A 25,170-nucleotide genomic window follows, 5' to 3' on the forward strand; every position below is an offset into this window, starting at 1 on the left:
AGTTCTTGTTCTTGCTTTGGTGGGTCTTCTTGTTTTGGTTTTAGGACAGTGAAGGAAAAGAAGAAGAAGAAGGAGAAGGAGAAGGTAGTAGTTGTACTAGTAGCAGTAGTCGTAGTGGAGGTGAGAGGGTAATGATGATGGTGGTGAATAGCGAGTGAGAAGCGCGAGGTGGAGGAGGAGGGCATGATGATTGCTGTTGGGTGATAGTGTTCAAAGGTTGAAGAAAAATCCAAGGTATTGCGTGCCATTTTTTTGCAGAGAGAAAAAAAAAATAAGAGAGAGAAAGAGAAAGAGAGAATAGAGAATGTCTCTCTTCTCTTCTCTTCTCTTCTCTTTTCTTTCTCTCCATTGAAAGAAAAAGAGAGAGAAAGAGAATTATTATGCTCTTGTTCTGTATGAAAAGGGAAGGGACCCCATTTCCATCATCTTTTCATCAAGAGTAATTATCATATGCATCTCTTATTTTTTTGTTCTTGCCTTTTCAACTCCCAATCACATAATCCCAACTTGGCAGTTGGCACTTTTGACATTTTAAACAAACATTTGATTACTGAGTTTTAATTAATTACTTTCTAATTATTTATACATACAGTGATTAATTTAAAATCTTTATTATTATATTATCTTACTTTGTTTTTTAATTAAGAATACTGTAAAAGGCTGTTTGTGACTGTATATGGAGTGTAGAGGGAAATGTTAATGGCAAGCTTTATTGGGTTTAGGTAAAGATAAGAATTTTGGCAGGCCATACCCGTTTTATTATATGGGTTTAATTTATTTATATATGTAAATAATTAGCTAATTAGATATATTATTATAGTAAAAGAAATTGGAATATCAGGAGCACTGACAGGGTGAGGGAAACGATGGAGAGAGTTTTTGGTATTTCGAGGGAATTATAGAAAGAAAAAGAGTAGTGAGAGAGTACAAAATTGGCACTTTGCTGCAAAAAAGAAGTCTGGTAAATTTATATATATATCTGGTAAATTTATATATATATATCTGGGAAAGATGATAAATTTGTTTTTTGCTGTTTATTCTATGTAATATTTATTAGATTTTAAATTATTTTTTATTTATATTATAAATTTTTATTAATTTCGTGAAAATTATTAAGAAGAAAAGTTTATTTTGATTATTATTTTTCTAATATTATAAAAAAAAAGGGAAAAACTAGGTTGGTGAGCATTTTCTTTTTTTTAGCTTTTGGAAGTTTGGAGCTAAGTTACAACAAAGCGTAAAGATTCCCATTTAAGCATTTTTTGATTTGTGTCGCCTCAATCATCTATTGATTTGAAGGACCTAGGTATTAGCTTAGATATGATAATATATACTTTATCTCTCAAATAATTTTTTTATTAATTTGTATATATCTCTTGTGTTTAGCAAATCCTCTCAAGTTCTATTTAGTCTAATTTGTGCTTTGTTTTTTTTTTTTTATTAGTGATTAGATTAATTAGAACTCCATAACATTTAAATTTATAATTTCTCAAAATTAAAATATTCATTTAAAAATATATTTTATTGAAATATTGTATTAATGTAAAACTTAGTTTACCCTCATAAACTTTCTTTACCATTATCATTTTTCTTCTATTAAATTGTTTATTTTATCATATTTAAATAAAATTTGACTCGAATTCAGATTAATCGAGCCAATGAATTTCGGACACGAATGGTTATTGATCAATAATTTTATTAATTTGATATGATGGGTATGCATTCCACAAGATGACTTGACCTCATTTCAAAAAAAAAAAAAAAAAAAAAAAAAAAAAGATGTCTTGACCTACCCAATAAGGAGAAGGTTATAAGAAGCTATACCCTAGTTTTGAGCATAGAGAATATAATTTTTACCTACTAACCATTGGGCCATAAAAATCACTATTAAAACCCTTTTGCTCTCCATGAGGCTATCACTTTATGTTTGACCCTGATAAAGTCATTCACACATGAATCAGCCTTTTTATTTCACTTTATCCTTCATATTAATAGTGCAATGAGAGGAAATAAAATTTAAAAAAATAAAAAAAATACCATTATTCTTTTCTCTGTGAAACAAAAAGTATATAGTTTGATTAAAAAGTTTGAAATTCTAGAATAAAGTAAATAAATAAAAATTTCTATAGATTCAAAAATCTTTTTAGCATCAAACAAAGTCTAAACCCAAAAGATCAAAAAGCTCACAGTATTTCATGTCTTCTAGTCCTTAACCATGCTTGCTACTGCCACTAAATTTCCTTTCTTTACCTCATTTTCTTGAATTTCTTCTTACCCATTTTCTCTCCTGGAAAATGTTACACCAAAAAACAAATTTTTTTTTTTTTTGTCTAAATGCAATGAGTTGTCAAATTAAGATACGGGTATAAACCAAATTTTTCTTTTTTACGTGTTTCACTGTGAGACGACTGTTATATTGTCATGTTGTATATTATCTTTTTGAAATAAAATTTTATAATTTGACATTTATGATCACATTTGCAAAAACACATTTCTAAAAAAATGATAATGATGTTATATATTGTAGCTATCACACGATATGTTTAAACAATTTTTTTTACTATGAATCTCCATCCCATTTGGATACATATTCCCATGGATACTCTTTGTAACCAAATTGATATAAACTAGTGTAAGTTTAGCTAAGTAAGGTTCTGGAGAATTGGGACCCACACCATATGCATGAGTGTTCTGTTCTCTTCTCTTTGCGTTCTGTGAGTTCCACTGAGTAGTGTAGTGTTGGTCCTATGACAGAACAGTAGAAAGTGTTTTTTATATTGTTGTTGTTTGTTGTTGTCCTGTGACTTCGTTTGGTTCCAAAACATCTGCTTATCATCATCATCATTACAAGGTTGACACATCCCAGCCCTTCATTAGTTGGCTCCTACACACCCTCTTATATTCCTTGTCCCCTTTTTAAATAATGTCATTTGATTTGTATATATTACCTTCTTTTTTTTTTTCTTTTTTTTTTTTTTTTAAAATATACCATTTTAATTTATGGGCAAAATACATAAATTCACGCTTAATTTTGCTGTTTTAGCTTTATGATATATTCAATTTGAGTGGCACTTATTATGCTTTTAAAAATTATGAATTTTTTATTTTTATATTTAAAATATTATTTTAGTGTGTGATTAGTATAACTTTTACGATAATAATTTTTACTTTTTTCAACATGTAATAAGTGTTTAATTGTTATAATTTTAGAAATTGAAATGCTCAACAGAATGATTTTATAAATTGAAGTACTTAATCAATATAATTTATGGATCAAAATAAAAAGTGAATATACTACAATCGAGTTCAAGTATTTCATTATATGGATTTGACTCCATTGGAAAAAATTAGACAAGAGTCATGAAAAATCGACTTTTGAACCAATCAGATGTGGTCTGGTAGGTATTTTCATTTAGATAAGGAACGAGAGGTTTCGAGTTCTCTTGATCATATGTAATTTTACCAATTTGGCGAGTGTAAAGAGAGTTTATTTTGCCCCATCAGGCCTCTCAATAAAAAAAAAAAAAAAAAAAAAAAAAAAAAAAAAAAAAAAAAAAAAAAAGCTTTTGAAATAATCCAGAGGTGAAGCTGCAAGTGCACATGTGAGAGTCAGTTGGGCCCTATGGGCTGGGCCTAATGTATGCGAACCTAGCCGAACGAAATCAGTCCCCGCATGTTCTTGGTTTTGGAAACATACTGTATTATTTTTCTATAAGTATAATAATAATGCTACTGCCAATTATGATTATCATAATCGCAATAACAATTATAAATAATTATTATTGTCTTAGTTGCTTAATTACTATGATTTTTGTTAAATTTATTAACCGAGTTATGAACTGTTGAATTACTAGAAATATTAAAAGTAGAAATCTAATAGCCAGTTAAAAAATTATTGTCAAATGCGGAAAATATATAAATATGATAGTCATCGGTGATGGTGAGAGGTGGTGTGGACGAAGATATACTTTAACAAATAAAATAAAAGGAGGGCTTTTTTACTGCAGTGAAAAATAAATAAATAAGTAAATAAAAACTGTAATTTGATTATGCAAACCAAATTAAAACAAATAATCATAGTATAAGATAAATAGAACCATTTAGACATAAAAGAAACCATGTTTATCTATTAATAATTGAATTTATAACGGAATATCATGCAACGAAATCTGATAAATTATGCCAAATAATATATTTTTTTTACAAAGTTGTTGGAAGGTGTTGCTGAAATTTAATATTTTCATAAGAAAATAAATTTATAAAAATTAGCTACAGTTTCTTATTTCTATTTGAACTCCCGCCAAGAAAGCATTTCACTCAAAGGCTAAGAAGTTTCAGCAAAACAACTATTTGTTGGCCTGCGGTGCAACTGCAACGGAATTAGAGCGCGCGCAGACGCGGGTAAATGAACATGATCGTTAGTCTGTGGAGGGCTCCTAATGCGCCGTTTTCTTTCTCTTTCGGGACTTTTGTCAAACACCTTCGGATCGCAAAATCAAACGCCTTCCCTCCTCGCAAAATCAGCTCAAAAACAATAATTACAACATCAGATTATAAACCTTCTTATTTTGAAACCCTAAATTCCCGCCAAAAAGACCAAATTCACCAATACATTAATGCACTTCTGGACTGGAACCAGGTTTCCCCCTTCTCTTATACAGATACGAGAACGCATTTGATTCTTTCTTTCTTTATCTCTTCTTTACGGTTTTTGATTCTGCTAATGTTACAGAAAATGAATCTTACTGCTGTCACTGAAGCGAACGAGGTCATGAATAGGCATATAGAGGATTCACTCGCAATGCTACCTCCTATACGTAACTCTTACATTTCGAATTGCAGTTCTTCGATTGAAAATCTCAGACTTGTTGATGTTGGAACTGGACCTGGGCTTCCTGGGTTAGTTTTAGCAATTGCTTGTCCAGGTGAGCTTAGTCTTATTCTCTTGTACATTTTTTTTCCAATTTATTTTTGTTTCATTCACTTTTCTTTATAATATGTCGTTTTCTGTTTTCAATGAAGTGTAGATTGGAAAGTAACCCTTTTGGAATCCATGAACAAGCGTTGTGTTTTCTTGGAGCATGCAGTTAGTGTTACTGGGTTGTCAAATGTTGAAGTTGTAAGGGGAAGAGCAGAGGTATGTTCCTTTCTCAATTTTTATATGACAATTTGGTATTTATGAATTACTCATTCCTTAATCCTTGTTTTAGGACAGAATCTAGGGCAGAATGATTGCTATAGAGAGCAATTTGATGTCGCAGTGGCCAGAGCTGTAGCAGAAATGAGAGTTTTGGGTAATTCTGATAAATTTCCTATATTAATTTCTTTTATTTCTGCAGTTCTTCGAAGGAAATAACTGTTTGTGTTTTGTTCTTTCTTTTCCCCAAATGTTAGCGGAGTATTGTCTTCCTCTAGTTCGAGTAGGTGGGCTGTTTATAGCTGCAAAGGGCCATGATCCTCAGGTATGTATATGCTTTCTGGACTTGGGACTGCAACCTTAATTGCTTATTTACTGATGAGTAATTTATCCAGGATGTCGTTTAAACTTTCCTAGGGCTGTTACTAAACAAAGTTAGTAATTCCCAGTACATTTTTCTTAAATGAATACCTAAAATTCAAACAAGCTGTCAGATGTAAATTACAGGAAAAACTTTCCCATTCCATTTGTATAATAATTTTTTGACTTTCCCTAGTTACTTCTTGAACATGAGCTATCCAACTATCAATAATCTTCTTATGTGATAAAATGTGGGCAGGAAGAAATTAGAAATGCAGAAAGAGCAATCCAACTAATGGGTGCATCCAGACTGCAACTTTGCCCCGGTATGGATTGTGTCATCAATTCTGATATTATTATCCTTCATGTGCTTGATATAGAAATCCTATGACTTATCTCATTTTGTTAAATACAATTTCATGTTTGTATCAAGCTATGTGTTTGTTTAATATGTTTTCTTTTCTTTATTTATTTATTTTTTATACAGTGAAAGGCTGCTGTTTTTTGACCAAATTAAACTGACTGTAATACATAATTGATTAGCATCCATTATAACTACCAGATCATGAATTCTGAACAACTTTGACATTGTGTCGAGGTCATTATTCTGTTTTGTCCTGTTCAAAATTTTCAACTCTAACCTCTGAACTGGAAAGTTGAGCAGAACATATAAAAAGAATGAGCTATTGGCTTGTGTCACACAATACAGAAAACCTTATTTATCTTGTAGATATTGTTTGATTTGAGATTTTGTCTGTAACTGTAAAGGAATTGTCAATTTTGGCTTGTAACATTAGAGTTAACTTCTTCGTTATATGCAGTGGACTCTCACAGCCCATATGGACAGCGAACTGCCATCATATGTGTAAAAGATTACCACACTCCAAGGAAGTATCCACGTGATCCAGGTACTCCAGCAAAATTACCATTGTAACACCCAATTTTTTTAGCCGTAATTACCATATCTCTGAATCCTTTAAAATGTATAATTGTATATAAAACGAGTTGTACTTTCAGATTATCTCTCTATGCTTAGTGAAGTAGGTAGGAGTATTGTTGAAGCTTAATGTTTGATTCATGGACTGCGGTGGCTTTTTTGACTCTTCAGTTATTGATGTTATTTTTCTTTTTTCTGTGGGCTTGGAAAAGTTGATTCAAAATACTTGTATGTTCATTTGATTTTTCTTCTATAAGAAGATACTAACTTGGTCCTTTCTCATCATGGATATTGTGGAACAAGTGGTTTTTGAACTTATGGATGAGTTTCTAGATCATATTCAAAAGTTATTCCACCATCAGTTTATGAAGTACTTGTTATGAAGAGAAACAAAGCTTCTGTATGCGGAGGTAATGGAATAGCCATTAGAGAGGTTGGGTCTTGTAGGATGTGAAATGATAATTGTATTGTCTTTTAGATGTCTATTCTCTGTCAAAGGAATCTTATGCCTTGATTTCTTTTGCTTGATCTGAAAGAGTAGATTTTGATTGAATTCGAGGAAAGATTAGGTTAGAATAATGGTGGCCTGAGAAAAACGACCTTTACCTAACTTCCTCTCCAATTGTAATTAGTTTAGTTGGTCAAATTGCTAAAGTTTCAATTAAATCATCACTCAAGCTGAATTTGTTTAAGGTAAATCCCTTAAAATCAGCCTCAGCCTGACACGTTGATGCTTTGTGAAATTAAATTAGTGACTTGATTATATATGAAGAAAAGAACTTATGACATAATTTTTTAAAAAATCTTTGCAGCATTCTTTACTCTGTCTGGGATTGTTTATTTATTTATTTATTTTCAATATTATCTCGTGTCGTGTCTGATGGTTTGTTTGGTCGAAAGGTAGCATTCTGATGCTCTTTTTCCGTGAGTATACATGATTGTCTGTTGTTTTACTATTATCTCCATACAAACTTTGCATGTAAGGTTGGAGGTTCAAAATCTGGAATTGCTATTCTAAGTACCATCCCTGATTCGAATATGGAGACATGTGCAGACTAAAAGAAAATTTTTTCTTTTTCTTTTTGTTTATTTGATTTTTCTTATTTCATTTCTTTTTTCTATTACTACACTTCTATTGGAAAGCACCTTCAGTTGAATAAATAGCATGCATTTTAACAAAAACTTATATTTTAAATGAGAAAATTTTTAGAATAATTGGATAAAAGACGGGTTTCTAAATTTTTTTACATCATATATTATTCTAGATCTTGATAATTGATCAAGGAAAATTTTCTTATTATTAATAAAATGCAGAAGCCATCATTGAGGCAGCAGCTTAAAAATTATATATATTTTTATTATACAAAAAAGAAAATATTTTATTTTATTTATTCCCTTTTGTCCTCTTCTAGAAGTAGCAAACAATTTTTGAAAGCATTTTTCCTCATTATTTTGATAATATGTTACTTTTTGCCATAAAATCCCATTGGACAAAACTTTCAATTGCATGAGAGAAAGTAATTGAAATATCAAATACTTATTGCTTTAGTTGCACATTTTTTTTTTTTTTTTAATTAAAAGTTGGATTTCTATTATGTAAAGTATATATGAATTAGTGTAAACCACAATAGTCCTTGATTAAATTACAAGTTCTTTGTGTCCTTATTGTGCTATCACACTGAGCCCCACAAGACCAACTATGTGAATTTAAATACATTTTGTTTAGATTTTAATAGTATTCTTAATTCAAATAATTTTGCTTGACACATCTCTTTACTCTATAGTAATGTGAGATTACATAATAAATATTGGAAAGAGCCATGGAAGCTTATGCTTAAAAAGAAAAGACAAGGGAGAGTGCCCTTTTTTTTCTCTTGAAGAGAAGCTTCCATGGCACTATCTTCTAATACTAAAACAACTTGTAAGTATTTTTATTAAAAGATTCAACAAAATGACAAGTTGGAAAACTTTTGAAGTGATCCATTTTTAAGCAAATCATAATTTTTTAATTACCTATGCTTTTGAATAAAAGAAAAGTTTATTAATTAGCTTGTTAATTATATGCAATAAAAGCTTTTAAGCAATTTTTAATAGGTGGTTGCTTTGAGTAGTCTATATTGCACGAACTGAAGGTTTAAATGGATGATTCCAATTCTTCGAATGACCAAAACAAAAAAAAACAAAAAAAAAAAAAAAAAAAAAGGAATGAACTATATCACAAACAATTAAACAAAAACCTCTTGAGAGTGAAATCTCCTTATGGATCATTGAGCTCAATATTATACTCGAGCAGCAGTGATTAATCAAAAACAACCTTAAAAAGGAAGGACAGAAAAATAAAGCAAAGATGAAAAGTAAAACAATGCAGAATCTTCTCAAAACATAGTTTTATGTACGAAGATGGCCTCATTGGAGAAGTTTCTCCTACAGAAGTATAGGGACATTAAGCTGCCACACCTTAATATCACAGTCCAAACTCCCACTGTAAATAAGATATGATGAGTCAGACAGGTCTTGATGGTCAATTGTTGCAGTCAAGCACTTTACAGGACCTTTATGCCCTTCCAGGACTGCTAAACAATAGTAGTTTTTATTATAATCACCTCTCCAAACTCTTATAGTTTTATCTGCAGAACCACTGCACACCAAATCAGACACAACTATTAAACACAATATAGATTGTGTATGCCCTCTAAGAGCACCCAAAACCACCATTCCATCGCCATCACCACGGCCATCGCCATCGCCATCGCCATCGCCACGGCCACCGCCATCGCCACCGCCATCATAATCAACCTTTTCCCATACCACTATTGATCTGTCACAAGCACCAGAGTACAAAATAGAACCATCAGTGCTCAGTGCTAGTGCATTAACTCCTGAATTGTGTCTTTCTAACGTTGTCACTAAATAATGTTTCTTCTCACTGGAATTTTTCCTCCAAATCTTGATTTTCCGGTCAGCTGAACCAGTATAAACATCCCCATCGTTCGAAATTGCTACTGCGTTTATAGCATCATCATGTGCATTCGTTATTGACTCTAAACATTTGAAGTCACTTGTTCTCCATATCTTGAGTGTTCTATCCCAAGAAACTGAATAAAGAAGAGATTCATCTTTTGATAAAGCAAGGGCAGATACTGTGTCTACATGATGAACCCACGTGCATGTTTTATGCCTTCTAATTTGAACGTGATTCTTTGGTAACAGAATCTTTGATGCTCTGTCACCAAGTGTAGGTAGTGTAGCTACATGGGTATACTTTTGTTGATCAGGTTCTTGATTACTGATTTTCCATACTCTAATTTTGTGATCTTGATGTGCACTAAAGAGCTTATCAGATAAAACTACTAAAGACTTCACTGCTCCTTTTCCTACAGTTATGCATAGGTTTTGGTCATGATCTTGAAATTCTGAGTCTTGAGGGTTTCTCTTCCAAGATCTGATTTCTTTGTCTGAGGAGCCACTGAAAAGAAACTTTCCAGCTAGGGTTAGAGAGGATATGTAGGCCGTGTGACCTTTAAGAGTGGTGACGCAGTGGTAGTTGGTGGTTGAGAGGAAGTAGTGGTGTTGACGTGAAGTTAGGGAAGAAACTGATTGGAGGCTTGGCAAGGAAGAGAGAGATGGTGGGTTTGGTTCATGGTAGTTAAACTGATATTGCATGGTTTCTAGCATATGTGAGAAGTAGGGAGTGAAAAGAGAATGAGAAGAAGATGGTGAAGATGAGTTTGATTTATAGAGAATTAGGTTATTGTAATTAAGGTTATTAATACTCTTGTTATTGAACAAAAGAGGCAATTAGATTAAGGAAAAATTCAAGTTTAGCTAAAAAGTGAAGCAAGAATGGCCCACTTAGACCTTTCTGATATCTGGGTGAAGTGTACGAATACGTATTGCCCAATCAGAAAGCATTTATTTTATTTAATATTTGCACTATTTCTTCTTCTTCTTCTTCTTTCTCTCTCTTGCAGAGAACAGAGAAAATCTGATGTTTGTATTGAGAGACATATAGAGGTATATAAGTTGGGAAATGATTCATCTATCCATCAAAAACAGATGGTGAGGTAATAAGTATCATCCTTCAATTTCTCATTATGAGCTAAGCAGGTTTGGTCCACCACTGTTGAATTAGTCCTTTGCGGATGGTTGCCAAGTGTCCACATGCTTACTTGTATATGCAACCTCCAATATAAACCATGTAGATGATCGATTAGAGCTATTGAATCAGTACTTTGCGGATGGTTTAGTTCGGTATGGTATTTTTATATAATTGGTTTTATTTTGATTTTAATAGAAAAAAAAAATCACTTTTTTCTTTTAAAATTTAGTTTGGTTCTTACTGAACTCAAAAAATTTGTCTAAAATAGTTAGAACTAAATGGAAACCAACTGAACCAAATCGAACTGATTCTGTCTGATTCAGTATTGTACACTTCGGTTCGGTTTTCATCAAAACAAAAAAATTATCTCTGTCACAGATGATGAAATTTGAAATGTTTAGCTGACAGTGATCCATTTTCAATTCTGTTGATAGTTAAAGCAAGCAGTTTTCATGTTTTGGATGGATGATAAGGGCAGGTAAATCATATAGACACCTTCATTATCAGATACCCTTTTTCAACAGGTGATTGTCGATTGTTATCTATCTGAAATCTATAACCTTTGACCAGAAATTATGTTGAGCCGACACGTAGAGCCAAATTGAGTTTGAAAAATTTCTGGGTTGAAATCATTTGATGGAGACTCATTTTTTTTTATGTACAACAGAAGATATCATCAAAGGACAGAACTAAATCTTAAGAGCGACATTGATGGGAAACCGAGGTACATACCTGTCACCATTTTTGTGGTTGGTTGGTAACTAGTGCAATGAAATGATATATTTTTTATATGCATATTTTGATAAAGATAGTTTTGGTTTTATGAGTCTTGTTTCCTATATAGATTGTTAGAGTAGTGGAGGACAATTCCCTTCTGCTTCTCTATGAGTATGTCTTGCACTCAAGTTCATTAGTATCCATGTGTGATGCCCTAATTTGAGATGATTATCTAGGGTTTTTAAGGATTTAAGGTGGGTATTTAATAAATCCTCACTTGAAATTACAATGAAAGTACATTATTAACGGAAAATTTTTAGGTACTTGTCTTGTCTTGTCTGGAGATAAGCCCAGACTTGCTTAGGCAACAACCTCCATTGGCCCCATCATATAAGAACAATATCAATATGGAATGAGGCAGAAGAACCCTAATATTAATCTAGCTTCTATATGCTTTAGGAGTGTTTAAGTCTTAATTAGGTAATAATCTGCTTCTTTTTGTGAAAATTGATTGTTTTTATTCTTGAAGTATTCCTAAACAGTGTGGAACCTTGATTAAAGACAAAACTAAAATTTTAAATTAAGTAGAATTAACTTTCGGAGGAGGAATACGATTAAAGGAGAAATTGTTTCTTTTCTCTGCAACATGGCTTCGACACTTAAAAGGATAAATTTTATACTTCCTTTGTTCCAAAATGATAGTTCATCTTCTCTTTTTGGTTTGTCTCAAAATATAATCCACTTTTATTTTTTGCATTTTAGTTAATTTTTAAATTGTTTACTATACCCTTATTAAATTTTATCTTATTTTCAAGAACTCTCATTAATTTTTACTTATAATTTTAATATGATAATTGATCATGTATTATTTAAGATGACAATAATATAAAAATTATATGAATAAATTCACCGTTTAACCGTAATAATTCTTATTTCTTAATCTTGACGGATTCAAATACACTTAATATCACAAATGTAAAGACCTTTCTCTTTATTATGGGTTAATGTTACTTTTTTTTTTTTTTTTCTTTGATCATATAGGTTAATGTTACTTGTAGAATATATACATATATACCTAAATTGGAGCAACCACCAAATGGAGGAAAAGGTTAATAGATGAATAGGGCAGTGGTAGTTGCTGTGGGAATCAGAGCATGTGGCTTCAGTTCTTCTTTTCCACAACTTCTAGTTGGTCCTTTTCTCTACACACTACCTTTGCTTCACTAATTTTGTGAATCTCTTTATTGCAAATGTTACTTTGCTCTTTTTAGTTTTTTTTTTTTTTTTTAACAAATCTTGAAGGTGCATCCAATTCTCAAATGGAGTAGGTACTATTGATTGATTGAATCCTTCAACCTTGGACCCATCATCAATGAAATTTGCTTGGGCTTAGAACCCTTATTCTGTTCTTTTATGGCTGACAATGACTTTTCCTTTGACCTAAACAGCCTATATTAGGTAGGTGGGTAGGTTTGTCATCTAATCTAAAGATTATCTTGATGGGAGAAATGAAATCAATTCTATTGAATTTTTTTTTAAAAAAATACATATATTAGGGTTTAAATTTGGGATTTGATGAGATATACAATTAATATTATTTCAATAATCAAAATAAAAAGAAACTTTTACTTCATAAAAGTTTTTATATGATAGATTGAAAATTTTATTTAATTTCAATAGTTATTTTCTTAAATGTTAAGCCAAAACTTTTACTTTTTAACATCAATGGGATCAAATGCATGAGAATATAAGGTGATTTCATTTCAATAATGCACTTTTAGGTAAAAAGATCACCAGCTAATTGTTAGGCAAAAAGGGTGCAAGAAATTAATTAGCTACCTATAAAGTAAGTTCATGTGCTCCTTTTGATGGATATGATCAATGTTCCTAACCCTAATTTCCTTTTGATGGGTATGATCAATGTTCCTAACCCTAATTTCCTTTCTTGTATTTGATACTACTTTGTTGGGGAAAGTTATGAAATGATATCATAAAATTTTTATTGATCTTGATCAGGTAATAGATGTGATTAAGAGTTTTTTTTTTTGAAAGGAGTCGAGAGTTTAACCTTAGAATCTTGAATACTAATTGTATTTTAGTAATTTTATTTGATTATGAGGTTAATTTAATCTTAATTGATGATAAACTCTTTTGAAAGGAAATTTAATTTAATTAACTAAAAGGTAATTTTATTTGATTTTTTTAAAGATATAATATTTGATTATTTAATTATAAAAATTAAATAAATTTTCAAGCTTCCATCCAAAACTACTATACGTCATTTTTACATTGTTGGCATTTAATTCTTCTTCTATTCTTATAATTATTAATATGTAAAACAATTTGATAATTAAATAATAAAAAGACACGTATCATTCATTCTTAAAAAACAAAAATCAAAGTTCATTGCATATCATAAATAAAAAAACTTCAATAATTAAGTTTGGCGGACCATACTATTATAGATAATCAAATATAGCCATCTAATAGCTATATATATACATCCATTATTAGTATATAGGCCATTGGAACAACTTGTACCTCCCTATCTGTCTCTATATAATTATCTTTTCTAGTATTGGACTCGTCTTACACAGATATTAAAGAAATAATTAATTCTATTAAATTATAACAAAATCAAAAGTAATTTGACCAAATTATCCTTTCAAATTAAGAGATATCCGTAAGGGTAATAATTATATTTAATGTAAATAAAGGTAATATTGAAAAAACATCATTTATTACTTCTCGAAAGACTTCAAACGATTTATATGTTAGAATAAAATAAACACTCGAAAACAACTTATATTTTGAGACAGAGAGACTATATTGAAACCAAAATTTTTTCCTTTTTCTCTCTTTATGTCGAAAACAGCATAAAAATTTTGTTCCACTCCATCCTTTTGTATTAGCAAGATAAAAGGATAAAATGATAATTTACTCTAATTTATGAATTCTGATCTAAGAACATCAACAAAATATTTCAAAGATTATTTTGTTACAATTCTGTTATTAATTTAAATTAATCTAAATTTGAAATATTGATAGCCTCTCTTCTATTTAAAGAATCAAATACGAAACTTCATATTTCAATTGTCTTTTTAAGATTAAATCTATCCTACATTGGTTTTAAACATGTCACACCCAAACTTCATACAATGCGTGCGAACCATTTCAACCACCAAAACTTAGAAACTATAATGCATGTTGATTTGAGAAAGAAATGTTAAAGAAGGATCAAACTGATATTTTAGCTTATTTCAGGGTCCATTTGTGGGCCGATTCAGTAGTCGCATGCCGTTGCGAGAGAAATAGGCCTAAGCCCAGGTGGTTCATTTTTGTGCGAGTAGCTACCCGCAATTCGCCAAACGACAAAACGAATGTATCAACGAAGCTGATCAAAAGCTGTCACGTATTTTTCCTAAACGACGACATTGACACTGTCCTTTACGAGGCAAGTAGTATGGAGACTGAAGTTCTCAAACGACACTGATGACAAAGCGAACACATAAGTCCACAGTACTGTAGTTTAGTTAGCCAAAACGACATCGATCTCAAATTTCAATTTCAGAAAAAAACAAGCCAATGAAAACGCCCACCCCATTTCTCCGCCTTCTTCTTCTCCTCCTCTCTCGCCGGCCATCAAATTTTTGTCTCATGCACTTAAACAGAATCTCTTGACCTCATCACTACCACTACTCTCCAAAATGCCACCAATCTACTTCTCTATAAACCCTGCCATCTCTCCTCATCACCTAAGGACTAAGGTTTCTCACTCTCTCTCTCCATGGCCTCTCTGCTTCCCGCCATTTTTATCTTCTTCGCGTTCTCTATCCTTTCCTTAGTTCAGTCATCGACGATCGGCGTCGATTACATTTCGCGCCTTTTGGAAATCCAGGAACGCGAGCGAGCTCCTCCTTCAGTCCAATTAGCCTCAGCTCGTGGCGTTCTTCAAAGATTGCTTCCTTCTCATTCTTCGGGATTCGAGTTTCGAATAATCTCCAAGGTATTTTGATTTCACCTGTCAATTTTTTAATTTTGTTTGATTAACTTACTTAGAATTTACTACAGTGTGTTTATTTTTTCCCTTTATTAGGAGCACTGTGGTGGGCAGTCTTGCTTTATTATAAAAAATAATCCTTTTTATACTAGACCTGGGACTCCAGAAATTTTGTAAGTGAAAAAGATTCTTTCTTTTATGCTTATTTTATTAAATGCTGTAAATTATCCATGTTCTTTTATTTTGGGTTGTATAAATCACTAGAGTTTCTGGAGTCACTGGAGTGGAAGTGTTAGCTGGTTTGCATTGGTACTTGAAGTATTGGTGTGGTTCACATATATCTTGGGACAAAACTGGTGGTGCTCAACTAAATTCAATACCTAAGTTAGGTTCTCTTCCCCGTGTTCAAGATTCTGGTGTCTTAGTTCAGAGACCCATTCCTTGGAATTATTACCAGAATGCTGTTACTTCTAGTTGTAAGTTTGTACCTTGCTAGTGCTTCTATTATTTTCGACTTCACGCTTTCGAGTTTTAAGTTATAGTCTGAGAAATGCTAAATCAATTTAATGTACATATATGCCCTTGTAAGATACTTTTGCATGGTGGGACTGGAAAAGATGGGAAAAGGAAATTGATTGGATGGCTTTCCAAGGTATCAACTTGCCATTAGCATTTACTGGGCAAGAGGCTATTTGGCAAAAAGTTTTTAAGGTAACTATCCTCTTGTCAAACTCCATATTGTCAGCTTTAGCTTACAGTTTTGAACTTTCATTCTCACACAAAACTCTTAATATTTACTTTATTACGGAATGTTGAGCATATGAAGTCGTAGATGGGAGACAAGAAAGCAAGGACGGTATGAGGGGAAGACAATGTAAACTTTGATATAGTTATCGAATTGCAGTTCACTTGTATTGTTTGAATTTTACCCTAACTGGATTGGGGGAACTATAATATCACTCTTTAGTATTTTTATATATGGTTTTACCTGGAAGGATAATAACGAAGTTAAACTTTTTGTCGCTTATTTAATATCTATCAATGTTTACCTTTGCCTACGTCACTACAAAAGCAATGGATGAAAGAGTATGCTTCTACGTCAAATCTGTTCTCCTCTTATATTGTTTTTTGTAAACAAGTTTGTCCTCATTAAACTAAATAGTTGCATGCAACTGCCTGCGAGGTGCCTAATTTGGGAAAAAAATATTATATTCACAGAATTATTTGCTGAAAAGTTTTATCTTCCAAGTGCTTTTGTTTGATAAGTTAGTATTAATCATGTGATATTTTCCTTGATAATGCATTTTGTTAATTTTATAATATGATAGCCCGTAGGCATGAGACAATGGCATTATTTCCTTGTACCATATTCTTTGTTCTCACAATAATTCAAGATAGCATGGAGTTATCATTTTTTACCTATGGCTTAAGAGTCATAGGTTTACATCTTTTGATTTTTCTTCTAATGATCTTCCATTCACTTTAGCAGAAATTTAATGTAAGCAAGGTAGATCTGGATGATTTCTTTGGAGGTCCTGCATTTCTCGCATGGTCACGTATGGGAAACTTGCACAGGTAACCTTGTAGGCCTTCTTGGGAGCTTTTATGGAATGGGGGAGTGATACTTTTGTTGTGCGGCTTTGGGCCTTGTGAACTTTCGTACTTATGTTGGTATAGTATTCCTTCTAGCTCATCTTAGGCATTTATCACATGAATGTGCTAGTTGATGAGATGCTTTGGACAACAAAATTCTTTGCATGGGCATTCCTGTAATACATAGAAATAGAAGCTTTCATTTTGATAACTTGTGGTGATGATACAGATGGGGTGGACCACTGCCACAAAGTTGGTTAGATCAACAACTAATTCTGCAGAAAAAAATTCTTACAAGGATGTATGAGCTTGGGATGAATCCAGGTACCCACTGTCATCTAGCCTTTGCTGTTATATCTTAGGGATTATCTTTTGGTTAAATGTGAAATTGTTTCTTTGTGGTTGTGATGTTTGATGCATTTTTGGTTCCTTTCTTAAGAATTTTCTTTTTTATTAAAATTGCTCTTACACTTCTTTGTGGTTTATGTGAGCACTAGACATTAGAATTTCTCTTTTAAAGGATTTCTTATTGCCACAAAGAAGACTGCTGCTTATCTAAAAAGGAAGAAGCAATGCAGAAAAATTTCATTATCTAATAATATTTGCTTCACCTTTTGACTTTCATCAAATGATTCTTGTATGCTTGTGGATCTGTTTTTCAGTCCTTCCTGCCTTCTCTGGAAATGTTCCTGCAGCATTAAGAAATATATTTCCATCAGCAAAGATAACACGCTTGGGAAATTGGTATGTATTGCCATGTCATCATTTAATACAGACGTTGCTTTATTCCTTGGGTCATGAAATGCAATAACAGCATATTTTGGGAAATTTGTTAGTGTAGACTTGTTATGAACCAAGCGAAATGGAACAAAGGATTCATATAGCTAACCCCAGCTAGTTTGGGATTGAGGCTTAGTTGTTGGTATGTGTAAGCATTGCAAATATTATTTTTAAAATTGTCAAACCTGGTTTCAAGTGGCGTTTGTCCAAGCAATGATAATCTGAATTATGGATTTAGACTGGAATGGTAGGAAAAGATTTTCTTACCAAACCATTATTATTTAGGACGTGGAATTTCTTGAGCTGATTAAGGGACTTGTCGCATAACTCTGATAATCATAATTTGATGAACTTATATGTCTTATGTCCTGCTTCAGGTTTACAGTTAAAAGTGACCTTAGATGGTGTTGCACCTATCTTCTTGATGCAACAGATCCGTTATTCATTGAGATTGGAAAGGCATTCATTGAGCAACAGTTGAAAGGTATGGTTCTCTGATCCCAATGTTAGTTAAAATTATACTTCCACAGCCTAAACAAATTTGCAAGTGTTATAAAGTACTGTGATTTGATCATTTGGATTACTTTTTTTGTCAGAATATGGAAGGACAGGCCACATATATAATTGGTATGATTTTTTTCTTGCTTTCTTACTACAATGTTCTGCAACACACAACTTGTGTCCTGTAAACTAATCATTTTAAGCTTTATATGAGTTTAATACATCGAATTAGCGAAGCCAACATCTTATTTTTTAATTTCATTTTCTAGTAGAGGTTTTATTCAATAAAATTTCTGTCTGATGACTTGCTGACCATTTTTCAGTGACACTTTTGATGAGAATACTCCACCCATTGATGATCCAGAGTACATCTCTGCATTAGGTGCAGCAGTCTTTAAGGGAATGCAAAGTGGCGATAATGAAGCTGTCTGGTTGATGCAGGTAAAAGAATAATGTGTTTACTATTTAACCTAGTAATTCATCTTCCAAAAATTTCTTTTTAATCTATGTAAACTTTGTTTCAACTGGCATTCTATTTTATTGGCCTTTGTTCTGCAGGGGTGGCTGTTCTCATATGATCCTTTCTGGAGACCTCCACAAATGAAGGTCATGGTTCCAATATGATTATTTTGCAACTCTAGGTGCTCTATGACTTCTGTGTTGCATAGCTTATGTGTTATTGTAGTATGTCTTAAAAACAACCATTTTGTCCTTGTGCTCCTTTCTTGTTAGAATCACCTTCAAACTAAATGATGATAAAGATTCAGCTGACGCTAAGTTCTTGCATCTGATAAGAAACGTAAATTCTAGAATGCTCTTCATCTTTTTAATCTAAAATTGGTAAACCATAGAAGAGTGAGGAAGGAGGGAGAAGTACAAAACATAAAGGGTAAAAAGCAAGATGTTCATCAAATGCTAATCACATTTTTCACGTATTTTTTTGATAAATGTGATCTGAATTCTAGAATGCTCTTCATCTTTTTAATCTAAAATTGGTAAACCATAGAAGAGTGAGGAAGGAGGGAGAAGTGCAAAACATAAAGGGTAAAAAGCAAGATGTTCATCAAATGCTAATCACATTTTTCACGTATTTTTTTGATAAATGTGATCTGATCATATAGAGTATATAATGTAGCAACCTTATTAGATGATCTTTTGACTAATAATGTTGGGTTGCTTCTTGAAGAGACTTGGGGAAAGTGCTCCCTGTTTCATTTTGAATTGCCACATCATCATTTTACCAATGAATATCCAAGCTTATGATCTTTTCCTTTTTCATTTTATGATTGTCTCACTCAACAAACTGATTTGAGATTGTTGGAAGCTCAACAATGTAATCAACAATTTTCTTTGAGATGTAAAAGGACATGATCACTAGCTTGCAATGCAGCTATTTTGAATTCTTTTTTCCTGTAATCTCTAGTAGGCAAAGCCTATTTTCAAAATATCCTATGCAGCAATTCACTCTTTTTTTTCTAAAGCAAGTTCAAAATATTTTTTGCTGTTTATAAATTCTCCCTGATCCAATCTTGAGATTCACCAGAGTTCAATTGATTTCTTCAATTGGTTGCTTGTAGACTGAACTAAACTTTGCCCTTTTACAGGCACTTCTACATTCTGTTCCTGTGGGGAGGCTGGTGGTCCTTGATCTGTTTGCTGAAGTAAAACCCATATGGATTACATCAGAGCAGTTTTATGGCATTCCTTACATCTGGTGAGTTATTGTTCTTCTTTCCTTTTTAAATGTTCAAATTGTTTTTATTTTTCTTTTTCCTTCTTTTTGGAATCCTTTGCTGATTTTGTAAAGGATATCAGTTTGTAACAAGTTCTCACTGACACTTATTATATTCATGAACTTGATACTCATGAAGTTAAACATTTCTCATATTTACTTACCATATAAACAGTAAGACATGCATATGCACATTACGGATTGAGGGAGGAAACTATACGGAGCAAGCTATTTATCAACAAAGAACATGATTTATAACCAATCTCTTGCAGGCCACATGCATCCTACAGTTAATCCATTTACGTTAAAATTAAAAGTGGCCTGAGGATTATCAAGAAGTAACTCTAATTTTTTCAGTATACTTGAATGCATATATAATGTTGATTCTTGGTTCGAGAGGGAGAGAGCTGTTATCATAAAAAATGGAGATGCTTCAAGCTTTCTATTAAAATATCGTAAAAATAGACAACAAAAAATTTCCCCTCCACTTTACCTTTTTGGCATTTTTCTCCCGTTTTTACTTTTTTTTTTTTTTTCCGGCTGGTGCTTTGTTTTACAGGTGTATGCTACACAACTTTGCAGGAAATGTAGAGATGTATGGAATTTTAGATTCAATAGCTTCTGGACCAGTTGAAGCTCGAATAAGTCAAAACTCAACAATGGTAAGCTTAATCACTAACTTTGCTTGATCTAATTCCATTCAAATTTAAGTTTGATATGGTTCTCTGACCATGTTACATAACACTGCTGCATAATATTATGACTGCAAACTGTTCATGCAAGAAGTGAAAATTGTTTTTGATAAAAATGTATAAGTGGAAAATTTTAAATACACACAGAAATGTAGAATGAGTGTTGAACCTCAACAGTAAAAAACAGATTTAAATTGGAGATTTGCTTGAAAAGCTCCAATAATAATCATGCTCATGTTGTTTACGTATAAGCTGCTGACTGGCACAGCTTTTCTCCTGTAACTAATCTAAAAGTTCTGCTTTTTATGAATTATAGTTTACTTCATATCAAAGAGTGAAGATATAAAGAAGCTCATTTATCGTATTTAGAACATCTAGACACATGGTCTTTATTGGTACCTTTGGTGCCTCTACACTGGTCAAATGTCAACACTAATAATTAGCATACATACTAATGCTTCAGCAAAATGGATCTCTCTCTATATGCTCCAAAATATTTGGCCACTTAACCATTATGAATAGTCATTTTCACTTATTATTTACCAATTTGTTGAATTACTATTCGATAAAATCCTTCTTTGTAGGTTGGTGTTGGAATGTCAATGGAAGGTATAGAACAGAACCCTGTTGTTTATGATCTCATGTCTGAAATGGCATTTCAACATAATAAAGTTGATGTCAAGGTAATGTTAAGCTTTTTCTTGCTGCCTAAGACTTTTCAGATGTTGTCACATGTGCATCTTAAGTATATAAATGCCATCAGAGGTACCTAAAGAGAATCCTTTTCGAGAAAAGTGCTTTCTCTGTCTCTTGGAGGTTGCCATTGATCCTGTGTTTTTTGTCTGATGTGGTCTCTTTTCAACTTATGCTTCCTAAATACACTTCCAAATTTTTGATGAATCTCTAAGCTTATTAAAAATTGGAAATTTTTTCACTTTACTTTCTACATATCTTCTTTTAAATGCTTGGTCAATTGCGAAACACATGTAAAACTGCTGAAAGCTATGTTTCTGCTTTTCAAATGTTTTTGTATATTCTGAAGTTGTAGGGTTTTTCAGACTTCTTTGCTTTCTTCTTTTTCTTTTTGTTATTTCCAGAAAATGTGGGTTATAATGGATCAGTTGCTGAGAAAGGTCACTCCTTGAAACTGTCACTAACTCTTCCTTTTCACAGGCATGGGTTGATCTATATTCAACAAGGCGTTATGGTCGATCAGTTATGTTAGTACAAGATGCATGGAATATACTCTATCACACAGTTTACAATTGCACTGATGGTGCTTATGTAAGTGCCTCAACTTGTTGATTTATGTTGTGAAGTAAATTTGGGCCTTTTGTTAACCAGCATGCAGTCATTATACTTTTCTTTGACTTCCACAAAATGCAAAAGCTTGACCTTGCATTCCTATTACATTGCTTTTCTTTCCCCTTTGAGTATTTCATACAGTGACTGAGAGCTCATAACTTACAAACCACAAAAGCATCTTTATTTAACGTTAGGAGAAGGTTGCTTACATCTAATCCTTTTGGAAGCCATAATGCAAAAACTGCCGTGTTTCTAGGCACCCTTTTACAATATTCTTCTATTACTGTTTTTAGGATATTTATATGTTATATTTACATTTAATAGTATATTGCCCTATTTATATGAAGTTCTGGTAGGTCCAGAAATTCCATGTCCAATAGTGATGTGAGTAGAAGCTACCCATCCAGTCTCTCACATCTAATCCTTTTGAAAGCCATAATACAAAAACTGCCGTGTTTCTAGGCACCCTTTTACAATGTTCTTCTCTTACTTTTTTTAGGATATTTGTATGTTATATTTACATTTAATAATATATTGCTCTATTTATATGAAGTTGTGGTAGGTCCAGAAATTCCATGTCCAACAGTGATGTGAGTAGAAGCTACCCATCCAGTCTCTCAGCTTTTACTTGTGTGAATCTGTACTTGGCCTATTTTCAAAGTCTCAGTTGGTGTGATAAACTCTATATTCTTTGAGTTCATATAACATTTGATAATGTGGGACCAGGATAAAAACAGGGATGTAATCGTAGCATTCCCCGATGTTGATCCATTCTTTATCTTAGCACGGCAGAAGCAGCAGCAGCACAGCAGCAAACATGTAGCAAGAAGAGCAGTCATGAATGAAAATTCTGATTCATATGATCACCCCCACCTATGGTATTCAACTTCTCAAGTTTTACGTGCACTAGAACTTTTCATCACAAGCGGGGAGGAACTATCAGGAAGCAACACTTTCAGGTTGGCATTTTGAGGTTTTAAAAACTTGTGCGGCGTATGTTAGCAACTCCTCAAATTCTCAAATTGTTACCCATTAGCCACTCTTCTGATTTTTTCTGGTTATCTCTTATTGTATCCTCAGCTATGACTTGGTTGACCTGACAAGACAAGCTTTGGCAAAATATGCAAATGAGCTGTTCCTGAAAGTAATAGAATCCTACCAGTCAAATGATGCCAATATGGTTGCTTCCCTGAGCCAGAAGTTTCTGGATCTTGTTGAAGATATGGATACTCTCTTAGCATGTCATGAGGGGTTTCTTCTAGGTCCCTGGTTAGAAAGTGCAAAGCAACTTGCCCGAGACAACGAACAAGAAAGACAAGTAAGGAGCCCAGCAAGCTAACAACCCAATTATATCTCAACCATACATATTTCTAATTTATGTTAACATTAAATTCAGTTTGAATGGAATGCAAGGACCCAAATAACTATGTGGTTTGACAACACAGAGGATGAAGCAAGTCTTCTTCGTGACTATGGTAAGCAGATCAACCATACTCCGAATTTTACCTATAGAACATATACCTTGCAGTTAAATTTGTAGGCTTGTCTATGCATTGCTGTTTGAACAAGCATCTGCAATAATCCTGAAGGAGTTCTAAATTGTCTCATGAAAGTAAAATTGTTCTATTCAGTCACTTCATCTGTACAAGTATTGAAGTACATTTCGTGTTCTTAATTTGTTGGCTTTGTTGTAGGGAACAAGTACTGGAGCGGTCTCCTGCTAGATTATTACGGCCCCAGAGCGGCTATATATTTCAAATACTTAATAAATAGTTTAGAGACTGGACAAGGTTTCCAATTGCAGGATTGGAGGAGAGAATGGATAAAACTGACAAATGACTGGCAGAAAAGTCGGAACATATTTCCAGTGAAGAGCAATGGAAATCCTCTCATTATATCCAAATGGCTCTACGATAAGTACTTGCGCAGCTCCGATACATATGATCAGTAAGTGGAGCTGCCATATCTATGACTTCTTTGATAAGGTCATAATCGTGCCCTTTATTTTTAGGTTCAGTTGGACAAAGAAATTAATGCATTGGATGAACTACATTATTTCTTTTAAATGATAAACCCTTCTAGAATGAAGACAGAAAAGTCTATGTTAGATAGGTTATTTTGAAAAATGAGGTGTCATGTTATGAAACAAGAAGTTTCTTATCTGCAAAAGAAAATTAAATCTCTATTTTCATTTTAGTTTGAACAAGAAATGTTTATTTAATAGAAGTAAAAGAAAGGAGGAAAGATAGAAAAGGAAAGAAAAAATGGTGAGTCAAGAAGTTGTGGCTCTGATCCGTGGAACAGTGCAAGGGAATGTCAAACTTTGACTTTCCCCTACCAGGAAGGAAGCAGCTAAAAGACGGCACTTTTATTATTTTACAAAAGGATTGCACATGCGTCGTCGTATAGCCCTGAGTAATTTTCGCTGGCACGCGTAGAGCGGTGAGCCAATGAAGCTTCTAGGCTTGTAATATGTTGTGGGGTCTAAAAAATCAGAAATTAAATGATAAAAAAAAAGATGGCTTGTTGGCTAGGGTCAAGGGGTTGACTAATAAATTTTCGATGCTTCTGGAAGAGTACGCGCATGCTTCTTCACGAATTTACCTTATTGTCCTTACGTGCACAAATCCGAATTCCTTGTTCTCTCGAAATGTTTATGATTTCACATGATATTGTCATATTAGCTTAATTTATCTTCTTAGGTAAGATATCTCTAATTATGTTAAATCAATAATTATAACTATACAATATAATTATTATTATTGTTAACATCTTATAAATATAGACCTCATTTAATTTTTATACAAATTTAAATAATATAATTAATATGATTAACTTATAATTTTTATTTATTTTTCCTTAATATGTGTTTGCTTTTTTTTTTTCCTAATCTGAAAAATATGAAAGGATCATGTCTTAATTGGTTGTATATTTTAGTATTTGATTATTAGTAATAATATTGATAAAAATGAGGTGGAATAAAAAATTATAAAAATTATTATTTTAAAGGGAAAATAAATTATAATTTGAAACAAATAAAAAAAAGAAAAGTGAATCTACTTTTACAAGAGTGAAGGAGTAATATTGTCACTTAATTATTCAATTAATGTATTTCTACTTGTACCTTTCTAAAAAGAACTATGAATGAGAAATATAACTTTTTAGAATGATTTAATTCTATTAAATTAGAATTAATTTGATGGGATTAAATAAAATTGTCTCGTCGTAAGAAAATTTAAATCTTGAAAACTTTAAATTATTAACAAAAATGGATTAGATATTAAGAACCGAAATTTTTTTATTTTTAAAAAAGAATA

At 32.4% G+C, this 25,170-nt stretch overlaps 3 protein-coding genes across 5 annotated transcripts; 2 read left to right on the forward strand and 1 right to left on the reverse strand.

Annotated features, from left to right (window-relative positions):
- The first annotated feature begins 4,248 nt into the window (after window positions 1-4,248).
- Window positions 4,249-6,628, forward strand: LOC105640436 (S-adenosyl-L-methionine-dependent methyltransferases superfamily protein). Its single transcript, XM_012224749.4, has 7 exons — window positions 4,249-4,639; window positions 4,733-4,925; window positions 5,028-5,137; window positions 5,216-5,294; window positions 5,395-5,462; window positions 5,757-5,823; window positions 6,319-6,628. The coding sequence occupies exons 1-7, from the start codon at window positions 4,406-4,408 to the stop codon at window positions 6,429-6,431; spliced, it is 864 nt and encodes a 287-aa protein (XP_012080139.1). The 5' UTR covers window positions 4,249-4,405; the 3' UTR covers window positions 6,432-6,628.
- A 2,031-nt stretch (window positions 6,629-8,659) lies between these two features.
- On the reverse strand, window positions 8,660-10,410 carry LOC105640437 (Transducin/WD40 repeat-like superfamily protein). Its single transcript, XM_012224750.4, has one exon. The coding sequence runs from the start codon at window positions 10,107-10,109 to the stop codon at window positions 8,859-8,861; it is 1,251 nt and encodes a 416-aa protein (XP_012080140.1). The 5' UTR covers window positions 10,110-10,410; the 3' UTR covers window positions 8,660-8,858.
- A 4,357-nt stretch (window positions 10,411-14,767) lies between these two features.
- On the forward strand, window positions 14,768-24,049 carry LOC105640438 (alpha-N-acetylglucosaminidase). 3 transcript variants are annotated; one of them, XM_020681895.3, is made up of 19 exons: window positions 14,798-15,256; window positions 15,347-15,423; window positions 15,515-15,726; window positions 15,840-15,961; window positions 16,737-16,825; window positions 17,073-17,167; window positions 17,506-17,587; window positions 18,001-18,107; window positions 18,220-18,250; window positions 18,448-18,565; window positions 18,683-18,730; window positions 19,729-19,838; window positions 20,416-20,518; window positions 21,133-21,231; window positions 21,722-21,832; window positions 22,580-22,812; window positions 22,934-23,171; window positions 23,250-23,328; window positions 23,548-24,049. In XM_020681895.3, the coding sequence occupies exons 1-19, from the start codon at window positions 15,038-15,040 to the stop codon at window positions 23,802-23,804; spliced, it is 2,430 nt and encodes an 809-aa protein (XP_020537554.1). In that variant the 5' UTR covers window positions 14,798-15,037; the 3' UTR covers window positions 23,805-24,049. The 3 variants fall into 3 exon arrangements, with proteins under 3 accessions (XP_089571499.1, XP_020537554.1, XP_012080142.1); XM_012224752.4 differs by having other exon boundaries at window positions 14,802-15,256; window positions 16,740-16,825; XM_089715373.1 differs by lacking the exons at window positions 22,934-23,171; window positions 23,250-23,328; window positions 23,548-24,049 and having other exon boundaries at window positions 14,768-15,256; window positions 22,580-22,825.
- The last annotated feature ends 1,121 nt before the right edge of the window (window positions 24,050-25,170 follow it).

This window comes from Jatropha curcas, chromosome 10 (genome assembly GCF_041381405.1).
Source record: "Jatropha curcas cultivar XTBG-Jc1 chromosome 10, XTBG_Jcur_1.0, whole genome shotgun sequence".
Lineage (NCBI taxonomy): Eukaryota > Viridiplantae > Streptophyta > Magnoliopsida > Malpighiales > Euphorbiaceae > Jatropha > Jatropha curcas.